General features: G+C 31.2%; 1 protein-coding gene across 5 annotated transcripts in view; it reads left to right on the forward strand.

The window, feature by feature from the left end:
• LOC107218276 (fasciclin-2) overlaps positions 1-18,222 on the forward strand; it is an 85,399-nt gene extending 67,177 nt beyond the window's left edge. For 2 of the 5 annotated variants that reach the window (XM_046744417.1, XM_046744418.1), the window contains 4 exons: positions 9,453-9,578; positions 10,367-10,436; positions 11,481-11,606; positions 13,415-18,222. In XM_046744417.1, coding sequence (XP_046600373.1) covers positions 9,453-9,578; positions 10,367-10,436; positions 11,481-11,606; positions 13,415-13,556 — 464 coding nt within the window. In that variant the 3' untranslated portion in view covers positions 13,557-18,222. Of the gene's footprint in view, positions 1-2,190; positions 2,302-9,452; positions 9,579-10,366; positions 10,437-11,480; positions 11,607-13,414 lie in introns of those variants that run through there. The other 3 variants (XM_046744420.1, XM_046744421.1, XM_046744422.1) reach the window with 3 other exon arrangements.
• Positions 18,223-18,325: the final 103 nt, after the last annotated feature.

Consider the following 18,325-nt stretch of genomic DNA (forward strand, 5'->3'; position numbering starts at 1 on the left):
TAGCGTTAACCGATTTCCACCGGGACAAGTTCGAATCCAATACCGCAAAGATGTAACAGTCCTAGGGATGTCCGAAACGTATAGTCCAGATAAATAGTTGTCGAGACACACATGATATAACGAAGGTTTGGAAGTGCTGCTGAAATGAATCACGATGAATTTAGTGCAAACAATATTCTTTAAAACCCAGAAAAAAATGAAATCCATAAATTTTAACTACGTTAGCACAATTACTAGTGACTTTGAAGAGACTTCATTGTTGATTTATTTCTACACTGAAAAAATCGCATCGCTTGACCAATTTTAATCAACTAAGGCTGATTTTGTTCGTAAATGAATCCTCCACAAATCTACAAAATCAGATTTTGGGTAAGAGTAGAGTATTTTATAATATATCAAAGTATTGGTTTACTATTCATCGCTTATAATTTTATGATTTCAGTTATCATGTTTTTGTTTGATCAAATGAAAAATATGGTTTCGTTGGTTTGTAAAGAATTCATTTACGAACAAAATGAACCGTCGGTCATGAGAAACGGTCAAGCGATGCGATTTTTTCATATTAGTGATGATTCAATAATGAGATCTCTATAAAGTCATGAATAATTATACTAATGTAAATGAAATTTAAGGTTTCATAAAGTTTCTGTATTAGAGGAATAATTTTCAAGCTAAATTCAACTGGATTAACTTCAGTGGCTCTGTCAAACCTTCGTTATCATATTTCTATCTCAATAGCTCTTTGACTGGACTGTACCTTTGGTAGATCCTCAATACAACATATGGATACAAATCACGAATTTTATGCCCATCAGATCGTTGAGAAAGTAAATGCTTTTAAAACAATGTGTAGCATCACCGAATACAGTAAACATTATAGAAAGTTGGACCCAAGACTATTTATTTCGTTGGCTAACATACAAAGTTGATACTGAAACGTCTTAACTTATCTTCGACAATAAAGAAACATACAGGTATCATAATTGCCCAAATCTCATTTTTCTACAATATACTTCGATAGTTGAGGAGAAGATAATTAGATCATATTTTTTACTTTACCAATTGCACGAAAATTATAGCCCTATGATGGATTGAATTATAACAGGTTCAGACATCACTCTTCTAAGATATATCAATTTTATATAGCAAAAACACTGAGGTTTAATTACCAATGACACTTGCAATTGTTACTATTAACAATAAGTCGGAAAAACAGTTTTTTCGCGATACTTTTCATCACCGTGAAAAGGGAAGTGCCTATCGGTTTTTCGGATAAACTTTTGCCATGATCTCGAAAACGGACAAATGAAAAACTGATAAGACTTGGCAGCCAAATGAAAAAGTTTGTCAAGAAAGATTAATCAAACATGTTGTCCTACAAAAAGTTAAAAAAATTTTGTTTACATAAATATATTAACTAGAAAAAACATAATCGTTTAATTTATTTCGGTAGAACCGGAAGTTCAAATTGTACGGCACGTGGCAATTTTTCATGCCCATCATTTCCCTGCAAAATCCTGTAAGTTTTAGGTTTTTTCATCGAGCCATTTCTGAGATAATCGCGGGAGTTTGTCGGACAGATCCTCAGACCGATAGACCGAAATTCAGACCAACATAATTCCAAAAATCTGTAAATTCCAAAGCTTCGAAAACGTAAAGATTCATTGAGATTAGAAAAAGTGATTTTAGACCGAAACCAATACTTTTCTTACATCACCAAAGGTGATGAATACTGGGAGAAAAAAAAAAAAAAAACCATTTCATTCATACTGGTAGTGACGCCCCTGCTCTTAATCTGCATTCTTTTCGCGTTACGTAAAGAATTTGCCTCATTTTCGTCGTTTTATCCCTTTATTCATTTTTCTACTCTCTAGATCATTTGCCAATTTCCTAGATCGTAATTAACGAAAGTAAAAATTCTCACCCAACGGTTATCTGCAGTGGCATCGCACATTGTGCAAAGTCTGATGAGTATTATTGAAAGCAAAAAAACCAGATAAAAAGAAATAAATATAACTAACAATCATAATTATGGTACAAAGGAGTATAAGAGGGAAATCTTTTCATTTTTTTTTTTTTTTGTTTTTTTTTTTTTTTATTCTCATTATTCCTGTTATCATTCTTTGTGTGTTCATTTTTATATTTATTTAAAATTTTCTTATTTTAACGAGAGCCAATTTTTATCAATAGATGGTGGCAGTGCTTCTTCCGAGCAAGCGCTTATTACCCTGTGCTTCCTGGCGCCAACGTTGCTCCTAACTCTCGTGAAATAAAATACAAAGTAAAAAAAAAAAAAAAAAACAAAACGAAAGAAAGAAAAAAAAGAAACACGAAAAGAACAAAAGTGAGAAAAAAGCTAGTTCTCAGTTGTCACCGGAACACTGTTTGACAGTGTCTTCCCCACGTGTGAGCCGTAATACGACTTTTAATATTTAATTTAATTTAATTTTTTGGTAAGGGGCTGGGGGGGGGGATAAAGAATCATTTACATGCTGACAGATGTCAGTAGAATCGTGCGATATTCCTTGTAATCAGAAAGTAAGTTAATGAATTATCTTACAGGAAATGATTACTATTCTATCGTTGTTATTATCGTGTACATTCTTAATTTCTTTCGATTAAGGAAACGTATGATATCATATGCGCGTATCTAGTGACATCTATCCGGCTTGTTGTACCAACTGTCAGTATAAAAATGAGCTGCGGTTTTTTTTTCCATTTACAATAAGATATAAAATTGAACCGTAGCCAGCCGACCTGACCGCGATCGATGCCTCGATCTGAATTTAAAATCAAAATGCGAAAGGATAAATCATGAACTATATACATATGCTGGGCTACATAATATATTGTAATGGTTATAATACATATATACATGTATGTATATACATAGAAGTAACGAGATTAAAATAGAGGTTGAATTAATAATTATATTACACGTTAAACGATGTTGTATAGGGCGGGAAAAGATACACATTCCGAAGTCATCATCAAAGTAATTATTAATTATTAATTAATTAACCAATTAAAATGTTAAGGATATTTATTTTTTCAATGCTCATAATGATAATTGTTCCCTTATGCATACGTATATTCGACGTACTGGATATACGTTTCTGTGCTTTACACGATGACAATTAACAATGCCAACTTTGTATTCTACAAATTAGAACGCTGTTTAATACACCGCGGGTTTTGTCGTTGGTATAAATTGAACCGTAACATACTTGTTCAATACATGTTTCAAAGTGTAATATTAAACGCCTTTTCTGTCGTGTCCATTCGCATAAGCAAAGACAAAAGTTCGCGAGAACATTTATTAATCCCTGTTTGTAGAAACCTTCATCAGATAAAGTCTGTAGATCATAGAACTTGTAAATTTCTTTTTTCATACTTTCATTAACATGATGCTTAAATATATCTGAATTGAATCGATTGAAATTCATTCAATTTTACGGACAGGAAATTTAATTGACGATAACAACGAAAATTAGTCACGTATTGTAACTATTTGCCTGGAAGTACCGAACCTTCCACGCAATCGATTCAAATATTGTTGTCAATATTTGCGATCAAATTATAGTTTATATATGAAAAAAATTGTTGAGTGATAATTTAAATTAAATTTACGTTCTTAAATGGTAATTTCACTGTTTCTGAAAAACAAATTTCATTTTATATTTCCCAACAAAACAATCGATTTAACGAACTACGAATTCTCGAAATTATTATTAAATTAAACTACCCCTGATTGTTGGAATAAATATGGGATTACGAGGTCTCGTGAATTTTTTTGTTCTCCTGCTCTGTGAATGTACACAAATATGCAAAATTACTTTGAGGGCGTTTTTATTTTTCAAGTATGACTGTGAAATGCGTGCACTGGTAACTAACTGTAAATTGTCTGTGAGTTGTACAATGGAGTTCCTCGGCGTGTTAGCAGGTGATGCGTGAATCGTTGATCACGAGGTCTCGTTCACCTGGAACCACGACGAAGAGAGGTGGAAAGGTATCGCGTTAAATTTCAGATATACCATTCCAACTCCGGGTTAGTTACTTTTACGCGTCCATTTCGTCCAGAGAAACGGAGAGAAAGTTACATACAAACATGTTCTATATATACAATAAATATTTTGGTGCGTATTTTATCTGTTATAACAATTACGATACGAAGAATAATTATTACTACTGCCTTATATTGCCAAATACCTCCATTGTATAAAACAAAAAAAAAAAAAAAAAAAAAAAAAGGAGACTTGAATTTCTCATTCGTAAACTCGAATTTTATTATACCTACTTTTTAAATTCGAATACCAATTCTCATCATATATACATATATTACATGCAATTATTCTAATAACATATCTCGGATTTGATTTTGACTTCGATCTTTCGTTTCGTTTTTGGTTTATTTTTCCGTTTTTCGTTATTTATGAATATACACTGTATACTAAAATTGAATGCTCATTTTACTTATATCATGTATATGATTTTCATTGTTATACGTTAGGTGTACCTTCAATGAAAATTAATACCCTTACGATGTGTGACTTTCGTACGTTGAAAAACGGAAAAAGGAAAGATACGAAAAACAGAAACTAATGAACCATTCTTGTGCAAAATCCGTTTTTATTGCATATTAGACAAAAAGCTAAAATTGGCTATTTGCATCATTTATATCCTTTTCTTCTTATTTTTTTTTCTTTTTCATTCAGTTAACTGGAGTTATACATTCTTATCATGTTCATGTTCATGTATAATATGCATACGTACAAGGCTATCGTCTGTGCAATGTTGTTTAATGTTGGAACCAAAGATTCGGGTGTTTTTTTTTCTCGTTTTTTCTATAATTTTTCTTTTTTTTTTTTTTTCCATTTAAGCAACGTAACGGCACACCGACCGTTTCATTGTAGTTTATATGAATAAATGTTGCTCTTGTAATATACTGTACACAAGGATAATGAAATGACGATCGTATAAAAAAAAGAATAATAAGGAAGGAAGAACGAAGGTACAGACGAAAGCCATTAATCGTTAATTAATATAGAGAGTAGTTGGGCTCGTATTATGATCATTATTATTATCTTTTTTTTTTTTCTTAGAAAATTGAATGTATGTTCATGGGGAACTTTCTAACTATATAGTTTTGCTTGACTAGATTAAAATAATTAGTATATATACACGTACCTATCCTACATATTATATATGTGTTTTATTTACTGCGCATGATCTGTGAAACGTTATGTATTATATATGTGTATATATATATACACACACGCACACACATATATATATATATATACACATGTATATGTATATATACGTGGTATATATTATACAATAATTATATTATTATTTCTCACAAAACTTACACATGTTACTAGTAATCTCTTGTTTACAATCTCAATATACATTTTTTTTGTATTCCGTTTACTTTTTTTCTCCAAGCATTAAATATGTATGTATGTTTGCTGCTTATACATTGGCAATACTCCTATAATTTATCATTGTCTTTATTATAATAACATTGTACGACTATTGCGCATTCGCAATGGTATTGTTATTATAATTATTCTTGTTATTTTCACCATTATTACCGCTCCAACAGTTATTATTGTTGTTATTATTATTATTATTGTTATTATTATTGTTATTATTATTGATATTGTATCTAAGTTCACAATAGCGTATAAACTTCCAAACACTTCGCAATCAGGACCATACGGTATCGTAAATCGATTATTACTTGCCTACACATATGTATATATATATAAATATATATCATATAAACAACCATTTATTTAACATTAACCAATATTATTTCGATTCTTGATTTGTTATAATTGTGTATCTACTATTTTCTGTATTTTTTAATCTATTCTTCTGACACAATCAATGTACATCCACACCTTGTGCCTGTTGTACTCGATACTCGTAAATGCATACATAGAAAGAACTTTGCACACGAAAGAACAAATTAATTAGCCATGGACGTTATGGGACAATGACGCAATTTCCATAATCTAACAACGAACATCTTATCGAAATCTAATTAGCTTCAACTATCATTTTATACAATATAAATCATTTTATCGATGAAGAAAATCTTTCTTTTCCTTTCAATATTTTCTTGTAACAAATTTAAGCCGATATAAAAGAAACGTAACTTGGAGGTTAAATTTAAAAGTACATATAAAATTTGACAGAGATATTAAACTCATGTTTTTTTAAGTTGTTTGTGCCCATTCTGCCTTACGATTATAATAAATTGCATTTTGATTTTTCCTAGTTTCGATTTCTATGTTCTCATTCTTAAATCTCACCAAATGTCAAAACGTTGAATTGGGTAATAACAAATGACGCTATAGTACACACAGCAGGTATATTGTACTATAATACGTGGCATGCATATTATACAATTATATGCGTAACACTATATCATATTGTAATTTTCGCTCAAAGGCAATAAAATAAAAAAAAACAGCTCATCTCCGAATTCGAGAAAATTTGTGTAATACTTGGTGGAAACCATTGTATCGAATGAAACTGGCTAATGAGGGCATGTACACAAAGTAATTAAAAATATATAATGAAAGAATAATACACTTTTTACTAAAAAGAAAATCGAATCGTTAATTGAAGCCACGACACCTGTTCCAATATTTGAAAGATCATTGACGTAGTTATACAGTAGCGCTAAAAATTATTTTTACGAAAATAGCAATTGGATTAATTATAAACAAACGTAAAACATGAGAATCAATATTTGCTATCAAACAATATTCGATGCGCTACGTAATTGCAGAAAATCAACTCTTGTTCGCTGGAAAACAAAATTAAAGTAAAGAAAAATGAGAAACATGACGGATCAAAATAATAACGAATTTCATATTGTCAGAATACTTTAGAGCGCTATGGTATGTAGAGATTGCCTACCTGCATAAACATATATTAAAATGGCAACTATACCTACACGATCATCGACTCACGGATTACGAAATTGATTTAATTTGGCATTTTAAAACCCTAGATGAAATAATTCAAACAAGTTGCTGATGACAATGAGACATAAGCATACAAAAACAATTACATACATGCAACACTCATATTTATGGTAGATAAATAAAATATATACTTTTTTGTAGAATATATTGTACATATACGAAAATATATATGTATCCAGTGAAATGTCCGATCACGTCAGCTGTGAAGAAGCCAGTTCAAGTTGTTCGTTTCACCGTTATATAAACTTCATACAAGCCTGTCGGTTATATTTCATTGTATTCTTTCATTATTTCTGTTTTATTATTTTTTTTATTTCTTTAATATTTACGTTCGATACACGGTTTTAAGTCAAATATTTTCCGCTTGCGTACGAAAGGCCTATCGACTCGTCAATTGTCATATTTCTGATCGATTTGAGATGGTTTCTTTGACGGCCGTCTCCTTTATTTTTTGCCTACCTGCTTTTTTTTCCTGTGGCGAATACACCGCGACCAGAAACTGGTAAATATCTGCACTTACGTAATAAGAATTTCAAAAAAGAAAAATAATATTTTTTTCGAATTATGCTATTCAAACAAACGATAAGATTGTTAGAATAGTCTAGTGTAGATTAACACAAAGAAAATGGGCTTTTTCGGCTTTTGGCATATCTAACAACATGATTTATCGCTTTCTTTTTTATATTACTATTATTTTTACTATGATTAATGTTATGAATATTTTTCACTATTCATGCTACATTACACTCACATCATTCCTCTGTTTTTCAACAATACATACACACAAGTAAACGAAAAGTAAACCCTACTCTTATCTATACATTAGACTTTGGTTTGGTTCTGTTTTTGATAAAGACGGATTTTGGCACCCTTTCAGGTACTAAAAAAATAAAACGTGTTTGGTGATATTTAATTCTTCTTTATATCTCATAACATTATAATGTCACCATTAAAAAAAAAGTTGTTAGCAAATAAGTTCAACTAAAAATCTCTAAGATCTTGCACATACGTAATACGTGTCATGTACGTTTAACGAAAATTGCATTGGCAATGTATTACTCCTACCTTTACCGACCCAGCAAACTCGCCCTCTTTCTTCTTGTTTTAAATAAACAAATAAACGGAGATCGTTAGAATTTCGAAGGTGCACGCTTTTTTATAGCAGAGTTCAGCGAAGTTATTGATATCCCGCAAATCGTCAAAAAAAAGTTTGGTTTTTTATAACACGTTACTATCCCCACATTTCCCGCAATTCAGGGGCCAAAAAGTGCGTAGTTTCTGGAAAGAATAAAGAGTAAAATAAAATATAACGAATTCCGCCACGAAAGAGCGATGCACCGTCAAAATTTGAACCCTTGCCGATCATTGGTTTATTTAATATAGGAAGAATAGGGGTCAGTTCGCTCGGTCGGTAAGGATAGGAGTACTACACATGCTCAATACTCATGCCTATGCACGTCGTGATATCTGTATGTCGCAACAAAAGAATATTTTTCTTTGTCGCAAGTCAATTTCAGCTCGAAGTAAACAAAATCTATGAGTAATATGAGTAACATAACCGTATCAGCATATGCATACCAATCTCATTCATATACATTATGGTGTTTCATAAAAAAAATAATTTGCAATTTTTTACCATCGCACCCGCTAAAAAGTTCGTGTACGTCAAAAGAAAGTTTCTGTCAAAGGGTGAGCGTTTTACATTACGCGGAAGACCGCGCTCAGTTGATTTTTCACTATTGTACACTTTTTTGAATTTATGAAGGATCGCGAATCAAATTTTTTTTTATTACCTACAACATTTATAATATCAATTTAGGTTACAAAGAAGACCCCCATTTGTAATATTAAGTTTCCAGTTCATGTTTAAGAAGTTTATCTAACGACTTTTTCATTATTAATTCAATCTCATAAAATAGTTATAATTTAATATGAAATATGATTTGATAAGATCCCCGGTTCATATATTTTTGGGTTATGGATCCTGATCTTTGGGTTCAATATAAATGTCAGTAAAGAAATAATAATTAAAGCGCTCAACGAGTATCTTCACAAATTCAAAAAAATGTTTTAAAAAAAAAGTGAAAAATCAAAACAGCGCGATCTTCCACATAACGTGGAATGTTCATCTTTTGACAGAATATTTCCTTTAACCAAAACAAACCTTGTAGGGGTTGCCACGGTGGAAAATCGTAAATTATCTTTTTCTGAAACAGCCTTACATACATATATGTGTGTATATATATGTATGTAATTGCATGTGCACTTCGTTATACAAGTTATATGTGTACTATAATATGATGTTCACACCATCAAATCACCAAACATTGTTTATTTGCTTTTGCACTAACTATGTACAATGTGTATGTATTGTATATACTGCAAAGCATCAACTGTTAAGTTTACATCATTTGACGAGTATTGACTCCACTTGTATTTCCTTTCAAGTTATCAAAGTGACGGAACACGAGGGGCCCCTCATCTCCAGTGCAGCAATTATTGGGATCGTTATTGCTGTTCTTTTTATCCTGATCATCATTATCGACGTTATCTGTTGCTGTGCGAATAAAACAGGTCAGTTTTACTTATACAACACAGTAAAATATCGAAAGGAGAAAAGATGAACAATCTCATATGTAGAAATTTAATTCAAGATTGCTACTCTCCTCGCTGCCACTTACTATGCTTCAATGGGGAATGAGAGACACACTTTAGCTGTAAATCTAACTATTGCTGTGTTCTTATTACAAACGTAATGCACTTTCCCATTGACAAATAAATTGTCAGCCTGCATAATTATTTCCATGAATACCGTTTGATTGAAAACTATTCATTTTATTTACAATAATACAACAGTTTTCGTTTCCCCTTCTTGCGTTACTATCAGTGTTATTTCAAGTTGACCTGGACTCGTATTTTCTACATGTCAAATTGTTCGATCTAACGAAATTCTGTATTGAACTAATCCTTTAGGGAAAATATTCGCTAAATTTTTTCCCCATTGCGCATTGCAACTATTGTTCAAATTAATTGATATTCATGTTACGTACGTACAAGTTACATTTACCTGCCACTGATGAAAACTATGTGAGTTAATGGATATATGTGGTTAATGTTATACAGGCATGGAGCTTCTACATCATGGTCCAGTTAAATTTCAAATATGAGTCTTGATGACAGTTACGATAACCAATTTATCCTTGTCTAAATATTATGACATTCAGCCTTACCTGTCAGAGATATATAAACTTGACTTTACTCGAATTTCATCACTCTGTTTATTTACGTTGCAGTTTGCGAATAATTATTATCATTACTGTCTGCAGTGTTACGTCTGTTATAAAAAAAACTACCCATTTCAGGAATCATATTTTACGTGTGTGAAAGGTCCCGAAGAAAACCAGTCGATGAGGACGATGCAAAACTTGGAAGGTAAGAAAGACCTTGCGAGAAAATTTTTAAAAATATTTTTACAATTCCCAAAGAAAATGAAGAAGGGGGATAGTGATTTTGTTGTTTATTTTTCTCTGTTCTATATACATTTTTATATTTTCGTGTACCATTAAATTATATACGTTATGCTTTGGCAAGTCTAGCGCTATCATATCATGTATAAGATTCATTCTTTATCGTAATGATATTCACTCTCACTTTTATGTATACATAATACTGATACATCCTAATTATCAAAGTATTCATGTTTCATTTGTAATTCATTCAACATTTACACATATATCGATACAAATATTGTGAAACTAACTGTTGTACATGTGAATATTCTGAACAGAGGCATAATAAGCATAATTCCTTCGAATCAAACAGTTTTTCCTTACGATGCTGAGTAAATTCGTCGAGTTGAGAAGATTTTGCCTATGAAAATTCACTGTCGCAATAAAATGGAAATTTGATATGGGTAATTCACATTTGCAGACGATGAGCGGGCCTCTGTCGCCGTTGCGTATTATTCCAGAATTCTTATTTTTCGAAAGTAAAACCTCTATTGGTCAAAAGTTTCTATTACGCAATAATTGAGTCGAATCTAGCTGTGTTCTCAAAATTATCGCACTAATAATTTACCTATAGATGAGGGCCTTCCTATCCATATTTTGTAATGTGAACTTGAATTTTTCTAAAAATATGTGTAACAAGTGAAAAATTATAGGCTTGAAGTGTGGAACTAATATTAGTCAAACGAAACTTGGTACAAATGCCATCACAATGACAGAAAAGAAGTAAATTCAAATACAACCCATTGAAACTAAAAAATCTGAGCTGTGATTTTTTGTAAAACCCTCTAATTGAAGAAATGAAATTACTTCTCCAATTGAAATGTATGTTGTACTCCACGGTATCTGTCATCAGTTGAAATTTGCAGTTTTATAATTCTTTTTATATTGTCTGTAAAGAAAACAAAGGAATTGCGTCAAAGGTATAAATTTTGAAGATTTTATTTTATTTTTCTTCTTTTGACCATAGTTTGTACAGTTGGCGGTTTCCCGTGCCATATTGTGACCAAAAAATGGCGAATGTCGCCGGTGTAACATCGATGTCAGATTCAGGCAGTGGAAAAAATACGATTAAATTAGTCAAACATACCGTTATGTAAGAATAAAAAATATTCAAATTAGCATGAAATTTTTCCTTTTTTTTTGCTGATTTATTTAACTTTTTGTGATTAAATTTTTTATTTTTTTTTATTGAGTTTGCATATTTAGCATGTACCTTTACAATAAAAGTTAAGTTTGGCTTACAATCCAAGACTATCGTATGCATAGAAGAATAGAAGTGATAATCTGCTATGGTTATTGATTTGTTGAAAATTTTTAAATTGATGAAGAAACAAATATGAACTTATAATTATGAGAATTACCTGCAGAGTAACAGTATCAGCTGATTACAATATGTATGTGCAGCAAATACATTTGAAGTTTGGATCTGGCAACCTTGATCGAAATGGGCTTAATAGTAAACAAATGGATTAATACAATACTCAGTAATGATTTCACCATTTCGTTCTCACCAAAAGCCAAACGGGTTTTCATCGCTGCAAAATTTGATCAGGCTTGATTGATCGAAACTTCGACATAATGGCAAATAATATCAGCATGCCTGTATTAATGTCTTATCGATAAATCTCGCCTAATATAAGCCGCCAACCGCGAACCACCTTCGTTTGTCTTATAACATACCAATATAATATACATGTATTTTGTTAGCCTGATAAGCCTTCTTATAATCTGCTCATTATAGCTGGACACCACCATAATTTCGCTCAAGCTTTGGCAATGCCGCATGCTTTTTTTTTTTTTTTTAAATTCATTTTTGGTCTTTGGTTTCTTTTTGAACGTTGTATACGGATTTAATCCAACAGATAAAACAGCGCTGAATAAATAAATTAGCGACAAGCCTTCAGATGATACTTTCGATTACTAATATAAAGAGTATAATCACTAGATTGACTTACCTATTTAAATATGTTTGTTGCGGTGCGGTTGCGGTTTTTTGATATTTTAATATTGGGCAGTAGATATTTTATATTGTGCGGTTGAATACAGTAAAATATTTTTACTTCTATTACAAGTCTGTCAAAAGCAGATTAAAGAATAAAAAAATGTCTGCATATTGCATAGGACGCTGAATTTCGGTAGATTTTATTTATTTTTTTCAACTGTATAGAACTTACAATTCAGTTTGAGACCAGCACAAATCCTGTTGTAAAAATATATAATGTGCAGAATTATTAATTACAAAAATACTACCTTTTGTATGTAACTGCAATTTGCATGATCATCTCTAATAATGCTCACGAAATGATTTACAACAAATCTATATATGTCTACATTTAGAAATACTAATACTGATTGTTTTCAAAGCATATTCATGTTTGCTTCGAATAATCGCCCGTGGCTCTGTTTTAAATAACTTGCAGTTGGACAGCGCAATGACGTTGCTCATATGTTGAATTCTAGCTTCATCTTTTTGTCACAATCGTTATCAAATACCGTTAGTAATCATTCTTCAAAATTTCATTAGCATGATGCACGCATTGGATGTCGCATCAGTTTGATTGTTTCGTATTCACCGTATAAAATGATTATCTGCATAGGTATATCCAGAGAGAATAGATTTGTTGCGATAACGGACATTTATTGAATTCAGTCTAATGTTATGACACAATGTTTGTTTACAACAATAAATGTTCACTTGATGTAACAGAACAGCGATAATTTGCGTTATTAAATCAAACACGGGTTATTTCAATAAAGTAAAAAGTACTTGTGACGAATCCATTATTCAACAAAATTTATTTGGTACGTTTAACAAATCTTCTCTCGGCGTACCCTGCAATTTGATACTTTGTATACTTTATCACTGTTCTTAAACTAAAATGTCTATTTCAATGGTTTCAGAGAGGAGAAAGAGCCTCTTAGGGAGGAAAAAAAGATTACACCAATCATCGATTCGGGTCTGCGACGAGAGACGTCTGTTAATTTCAATGGAAAGACATCTGTCTCAAAAACTGGCTTAGTGGGTAAAGACTCAGCTGTCTAGATATTCTTCCGGCGTACTAGATTGTGAAATATTTATTAATAATATGTTATTTTATCAACTCTCTTGGATTTTCTATTATTGTTTCCTTTTTGACACTTCCGACACAGTTCAAATATCACCAACAAAAATATAAAATTGAATTAAGTTTAACGACAACATAATAGATGCAAAAATGAATAATTGTCATCGAATTTGAAACTGAATTTTGTCAACTGTACCCTGATCGTAAATGTTCAGCTGCACAAATCAAATACGTTAAGCATCAGCCATCAACCAAGTCGATTGATCTACTTGTATAAAATTTTTACTCGAAACGTTTGAAGCAGTTTGAATGTAGTTGAAAACTTGAATGCTGTTGAGAAAATCTCTGTAACCCTTGTAATCCTAATCAAAGTTCTGTCTATTCGAGCGTTCAGTTTTTCGACAGTGAACTATGCCTTCTTGAAGATAGAATCAGAATAGAAAATAGCAAGAGGGAGAGACGAAATAGCGAAACAAGCGAACTGGTAATACTATTTTATGTATTTGAGGAAGGGGATTTCTTTGAACAGTTGTGATTCGATATAACCTGCAAGTACCTATTTTATTCACCTTAGGAAAACATGTCGAAAACTAAAAGAGATACAAGGAAGTTTTCTTTGAAAGTTGAAAGACCTTAAAGAAAAATGATAAATCTAACATGAAGAGAATTTTGAATCTTACCACTTCTCGAGTTTCTCAAATAATTCCTGATTTAAAAATTATGAATCAGAGACAATTCAAGAGAAATAAAAAAATATAATTTCATTATAGTTTCACTGGAGAGTCTTCGGAAATCGGATGAAAAATCATTAAGTAATCTATTTTATTAGCAAAACACAATTAATTCGTAATTCTATACTACAATTTATAGTCTGTGGCACTGGATACACTAGAAAAAAATTGCCCGCAATGAAAATGTATGTGCAGGAGATGATTGAAAGTTTGCTTGTAACAAAACTCTTTTAAACATCATCTGGTTTCTTAATTTCATCACTGAGATTTTTGTGTTTTTATCAGATTAGTAGAATGGAATTTTGAATTTATCACCATTTATAAATAAAATTGATTGACAATAATTTCTCACCTGATTTTTGTGGACACTTGCCTCGAGTTATGTGGTGTAAAAAATGGTTGTTTTTGTATTTGCCTTCAATCCCGCCATCGCTGCTCATAGTTAAAATACTGGTTACTTATTGTAAGTTAGGAATTACTTGCAAAAATTCGATATTTGTGTAAGTGACAATATCTATAGGTAAACTCATATCAACATTAGCTTTTGCCGTTGAAGCCTTTCAAGTTCTGTGTATCTCTTCCAGTTCCAGAGATTTATTCCCCTAGGACGATTAAAATGTAAGTCCCCGTATGTTTTACTAAGGTAACTTTAATTAAAGTTCGCGTGTTGAGGTAGAGATACGAATAAAAATTTGAATCAAATTTTTCGCATGAAATGAAAACAAGTATGAAATAAACTCCAAACACACGATGATGATTGAAATTGTCGTGAAAACGTTTCGCAATTTTCGTGAAGAAGGATAAAAGGGATATACTCTGTACATATACGTGTTGTATTTCCAATCAATATTTGTCAAAAATATTGTATCGAAAGTAAGACTGCTTTAGTCTCACCCTCTTAGATTGCTATTAATATGTAAGACTTACGTCCATCTCCTTTTAATCGAGCTTCATAGTGTCAGAATTGATCGAGTCTTAATCGCATATAGTATATAAAATACTTAATTGATACTCATTTAAGATAAAATAAGAAAATCAGGAACTGTCGGCCTTGTGTTTAACATTTAGGTGGTAGCTCAGAATCAAAAATATTCCTGTTTGTAATAAACTACAACCGTAAACTTTTGCAAATACTACATTAGAATTACAGTTTATCGATAGATGCAATATAGGTTTTTTTTTTATTGGACTAAAGGACAAATAAACATATGGACGGAAGTAAGGAAAGAAGTAACTTGCGTGACAGTAATTTCCATAACTTGGATATCAAAGTATTAAATCGCTATGTGATTAATGTTCTTTGATAACGAATTTGCAGAAACGCAGGATTATATTTTATAGGTGTATGAACAGTTTAGTACGCTGGATAATAGAAATAATCATTTGCGCTTTTGTAGATGATGGGGTGAAGTAATGATAATGCTAACAATGATAATAGAAGTATTTCTCTGAAGAATCGTACCTACAATTATTTGCATTATATATACATGATGTGTAAATCTTAACTTATGCACATATGACAATGTAAGAATACAAATCTATGCGTACATATGTAAATGCATAGTTTTCATAGTGATGAAGCAGAAGAAAACAAAATCACCATTATTCATAGATATTATATGTATATGAAGATCGTATGAAAGTTTTTTTTAATCACATTTATATTTCGAGATACAAAAATTGAAAGAAGAAAATGAATCACACAAGTTTAATTAGCATTCTTATATAATGTGTAACCTGTATTTATGTACCATAAGTGTTGTTCAAATGGAGTGACGGTTAATCAGAATGTCCACTTTCCATAATTAATTATTGCTCTAATATCATCTGTCGTTTCTTTGAAGACTGATTTCTTTAAGTAAATTAAGATATCTGTCTCATTTCCTAGAAACTGAGTAGTTTACTTGTTTATCAATCTTAATTTTTAATAAATGATTACTTTGAGCACGCTATGTAATCACGAAAAGTTACTTATTTCAAATGGCCGATAAGTACTTCTATATTATGTACAATTATACCGTAATTATGAACCAGTTGATTTTATCTACGGCCCTAAATATGTGATGTGTAAAACTTGTATAACTAATGGTTAATCGTTGTATTTAGATTTTAATTTGATATCGTATTGTATGCATCATAATTCCTCCTTTCCTTCGTTTTATTACTTTTAATATCTTATTTTCAAATCGCAACCATAATATCGTAATAACTTGAGATATATTTTTCTCAATTGTAATCGTGTATTATATATATAGGTATATATATAATACGTCTATAAGATTATAAAACGCGTACCGTATAACCTAAAATAATTGACGAAAAAATCTCTCTAGATGTATGTATATATATATATACAATGTATACGTATACTTATATACATATATACATCACAATTAAATATTGTATAAGCACGCTGTATAATGACATTTTCTAGACCCCCACAAGATTTATCATTAGATATTTCGCGTGACAAATGCCAAAAGGACTTGTATAAAATTATACGTCCTTTTTGCTTTGCAAAGCCAAAAGGGCGTATATCTTAAACATACGCCTTTTTGGCGTTAGTACATCAAAGAATTTTTTTTACAGATCTTTACGTTTTAAGCGATTCCAAGTTTAATGGCAAAAAAAAATTTTTTTATCCGTCGTTTTGGCACAAAACCCTAACTAACTGCTGTAATAAGCCCTTTTGGCATTTGTCAGGGGATTTATTCACGCAAAATTTTCCTACATTCATTGATTAATCCCAGGGAAATCGACCTCGAACTATGCCTTAATTTACTCGTCGTTGGTTTCTTTCGATCGAGGTGAACGTATTTTGGAAAATACGAAAGAGATAAGAAAGTTGTTGACACGATTCAAAGATGCTTGTCAAGTTTTTTGATCCTATTATTTTAAGACTTCTGATCGCCAAATGACTTTCATCGGAAAAGGTATTTTGTATCATGCATGAACAATAAGTTTAAAGGTCAATGGGCGATTTTGGCGGGGATACCAGTTCATTGTCATTGTACCATTGTGCATTAGATTATAGTGTATTGGGAATAAGGCTTTTTTGCAAAAATACAGTTGAAATTGTGATAAGTTTTTGTAAATGCTTGATGAACGTTTTCTCCACCCTAATGGGAGAAGGACGGGAGATGAGGGGAACTACGATTATATTAAATATATAATATATCAAAATTATATATGTAATGTAACCAGCTTCGGACGGGAAAACCCAGTGGGATATATAAAGTTTAGTCTTTAGACTCGCGTGCATTATATGTATTTGCATGAAATGTCGATATTTCGGTAATGATCGAAAATTGATCACTGCCCATTATATACCTACAAGCAACTTTTCTACCAGTTCTTTATATTGTTTTCAATTTCTAGCGAATGCATATATGGTGCGCAGGTAGCTTTTTTACGTAAGGTATATGACAACAGTTTTGCCAAATACTATATAATAGAGTACCTATATATACATATATTAGCTTGTAAGTGATCGAGCATGCTGATTGACGGTATACACCCACACGGCTATGTCAAACAATAAAATACCTGCATACGATAAGAATTATAAAATAGTAATGTTAATGATAAATAAAGAACACGCCAAAATCTAGGAAATTCAAAACAAAAAGATATGCAGCTATTTTTTTTAATCTGTTACCATAAAAGTATGTACGTGCGGCTTCCCAAAAGACAAAAAAGTATTAAACACGCATCTTCCAGAAAACATTTTAGGTAAATATATATAAATACATGTATATGATTATTATATCGATTGAAACTTACACACTTGTAATATTAGAAGGTTTTGTAGATATAAGGCATATTTTTTATGTATGCTTTTTCTGTATGCGACAAAAAAAAAAAAAAAAAATCAAAAAAAAACTACAAAAAATCAATAAAAATTGAACCATTTTCAAAACAGATAACCGTATTAATCGAATTTCACGTCTCTCTGTTCAGCTCTAATCAATTTATAGTGAACAAATACCTCACGGTAATAAAAAGGAATAAAATCA

The sequence above is a fragment of the Neodiprion lecontei genome, chromosome 6 (genome assembly GCF_021901455.1).
Source record: "Neodiprion lecontei isolate iyNeoLeco1 chromosome 6, iyNeoLeco1.1, whole genome shotgun sequence".
NCBI lineage: Eukaryota > Metazoa > Arthropoda > Insecta > Hymenoptera > Diprionidae > Neodiprion > Neodiprion lecontei.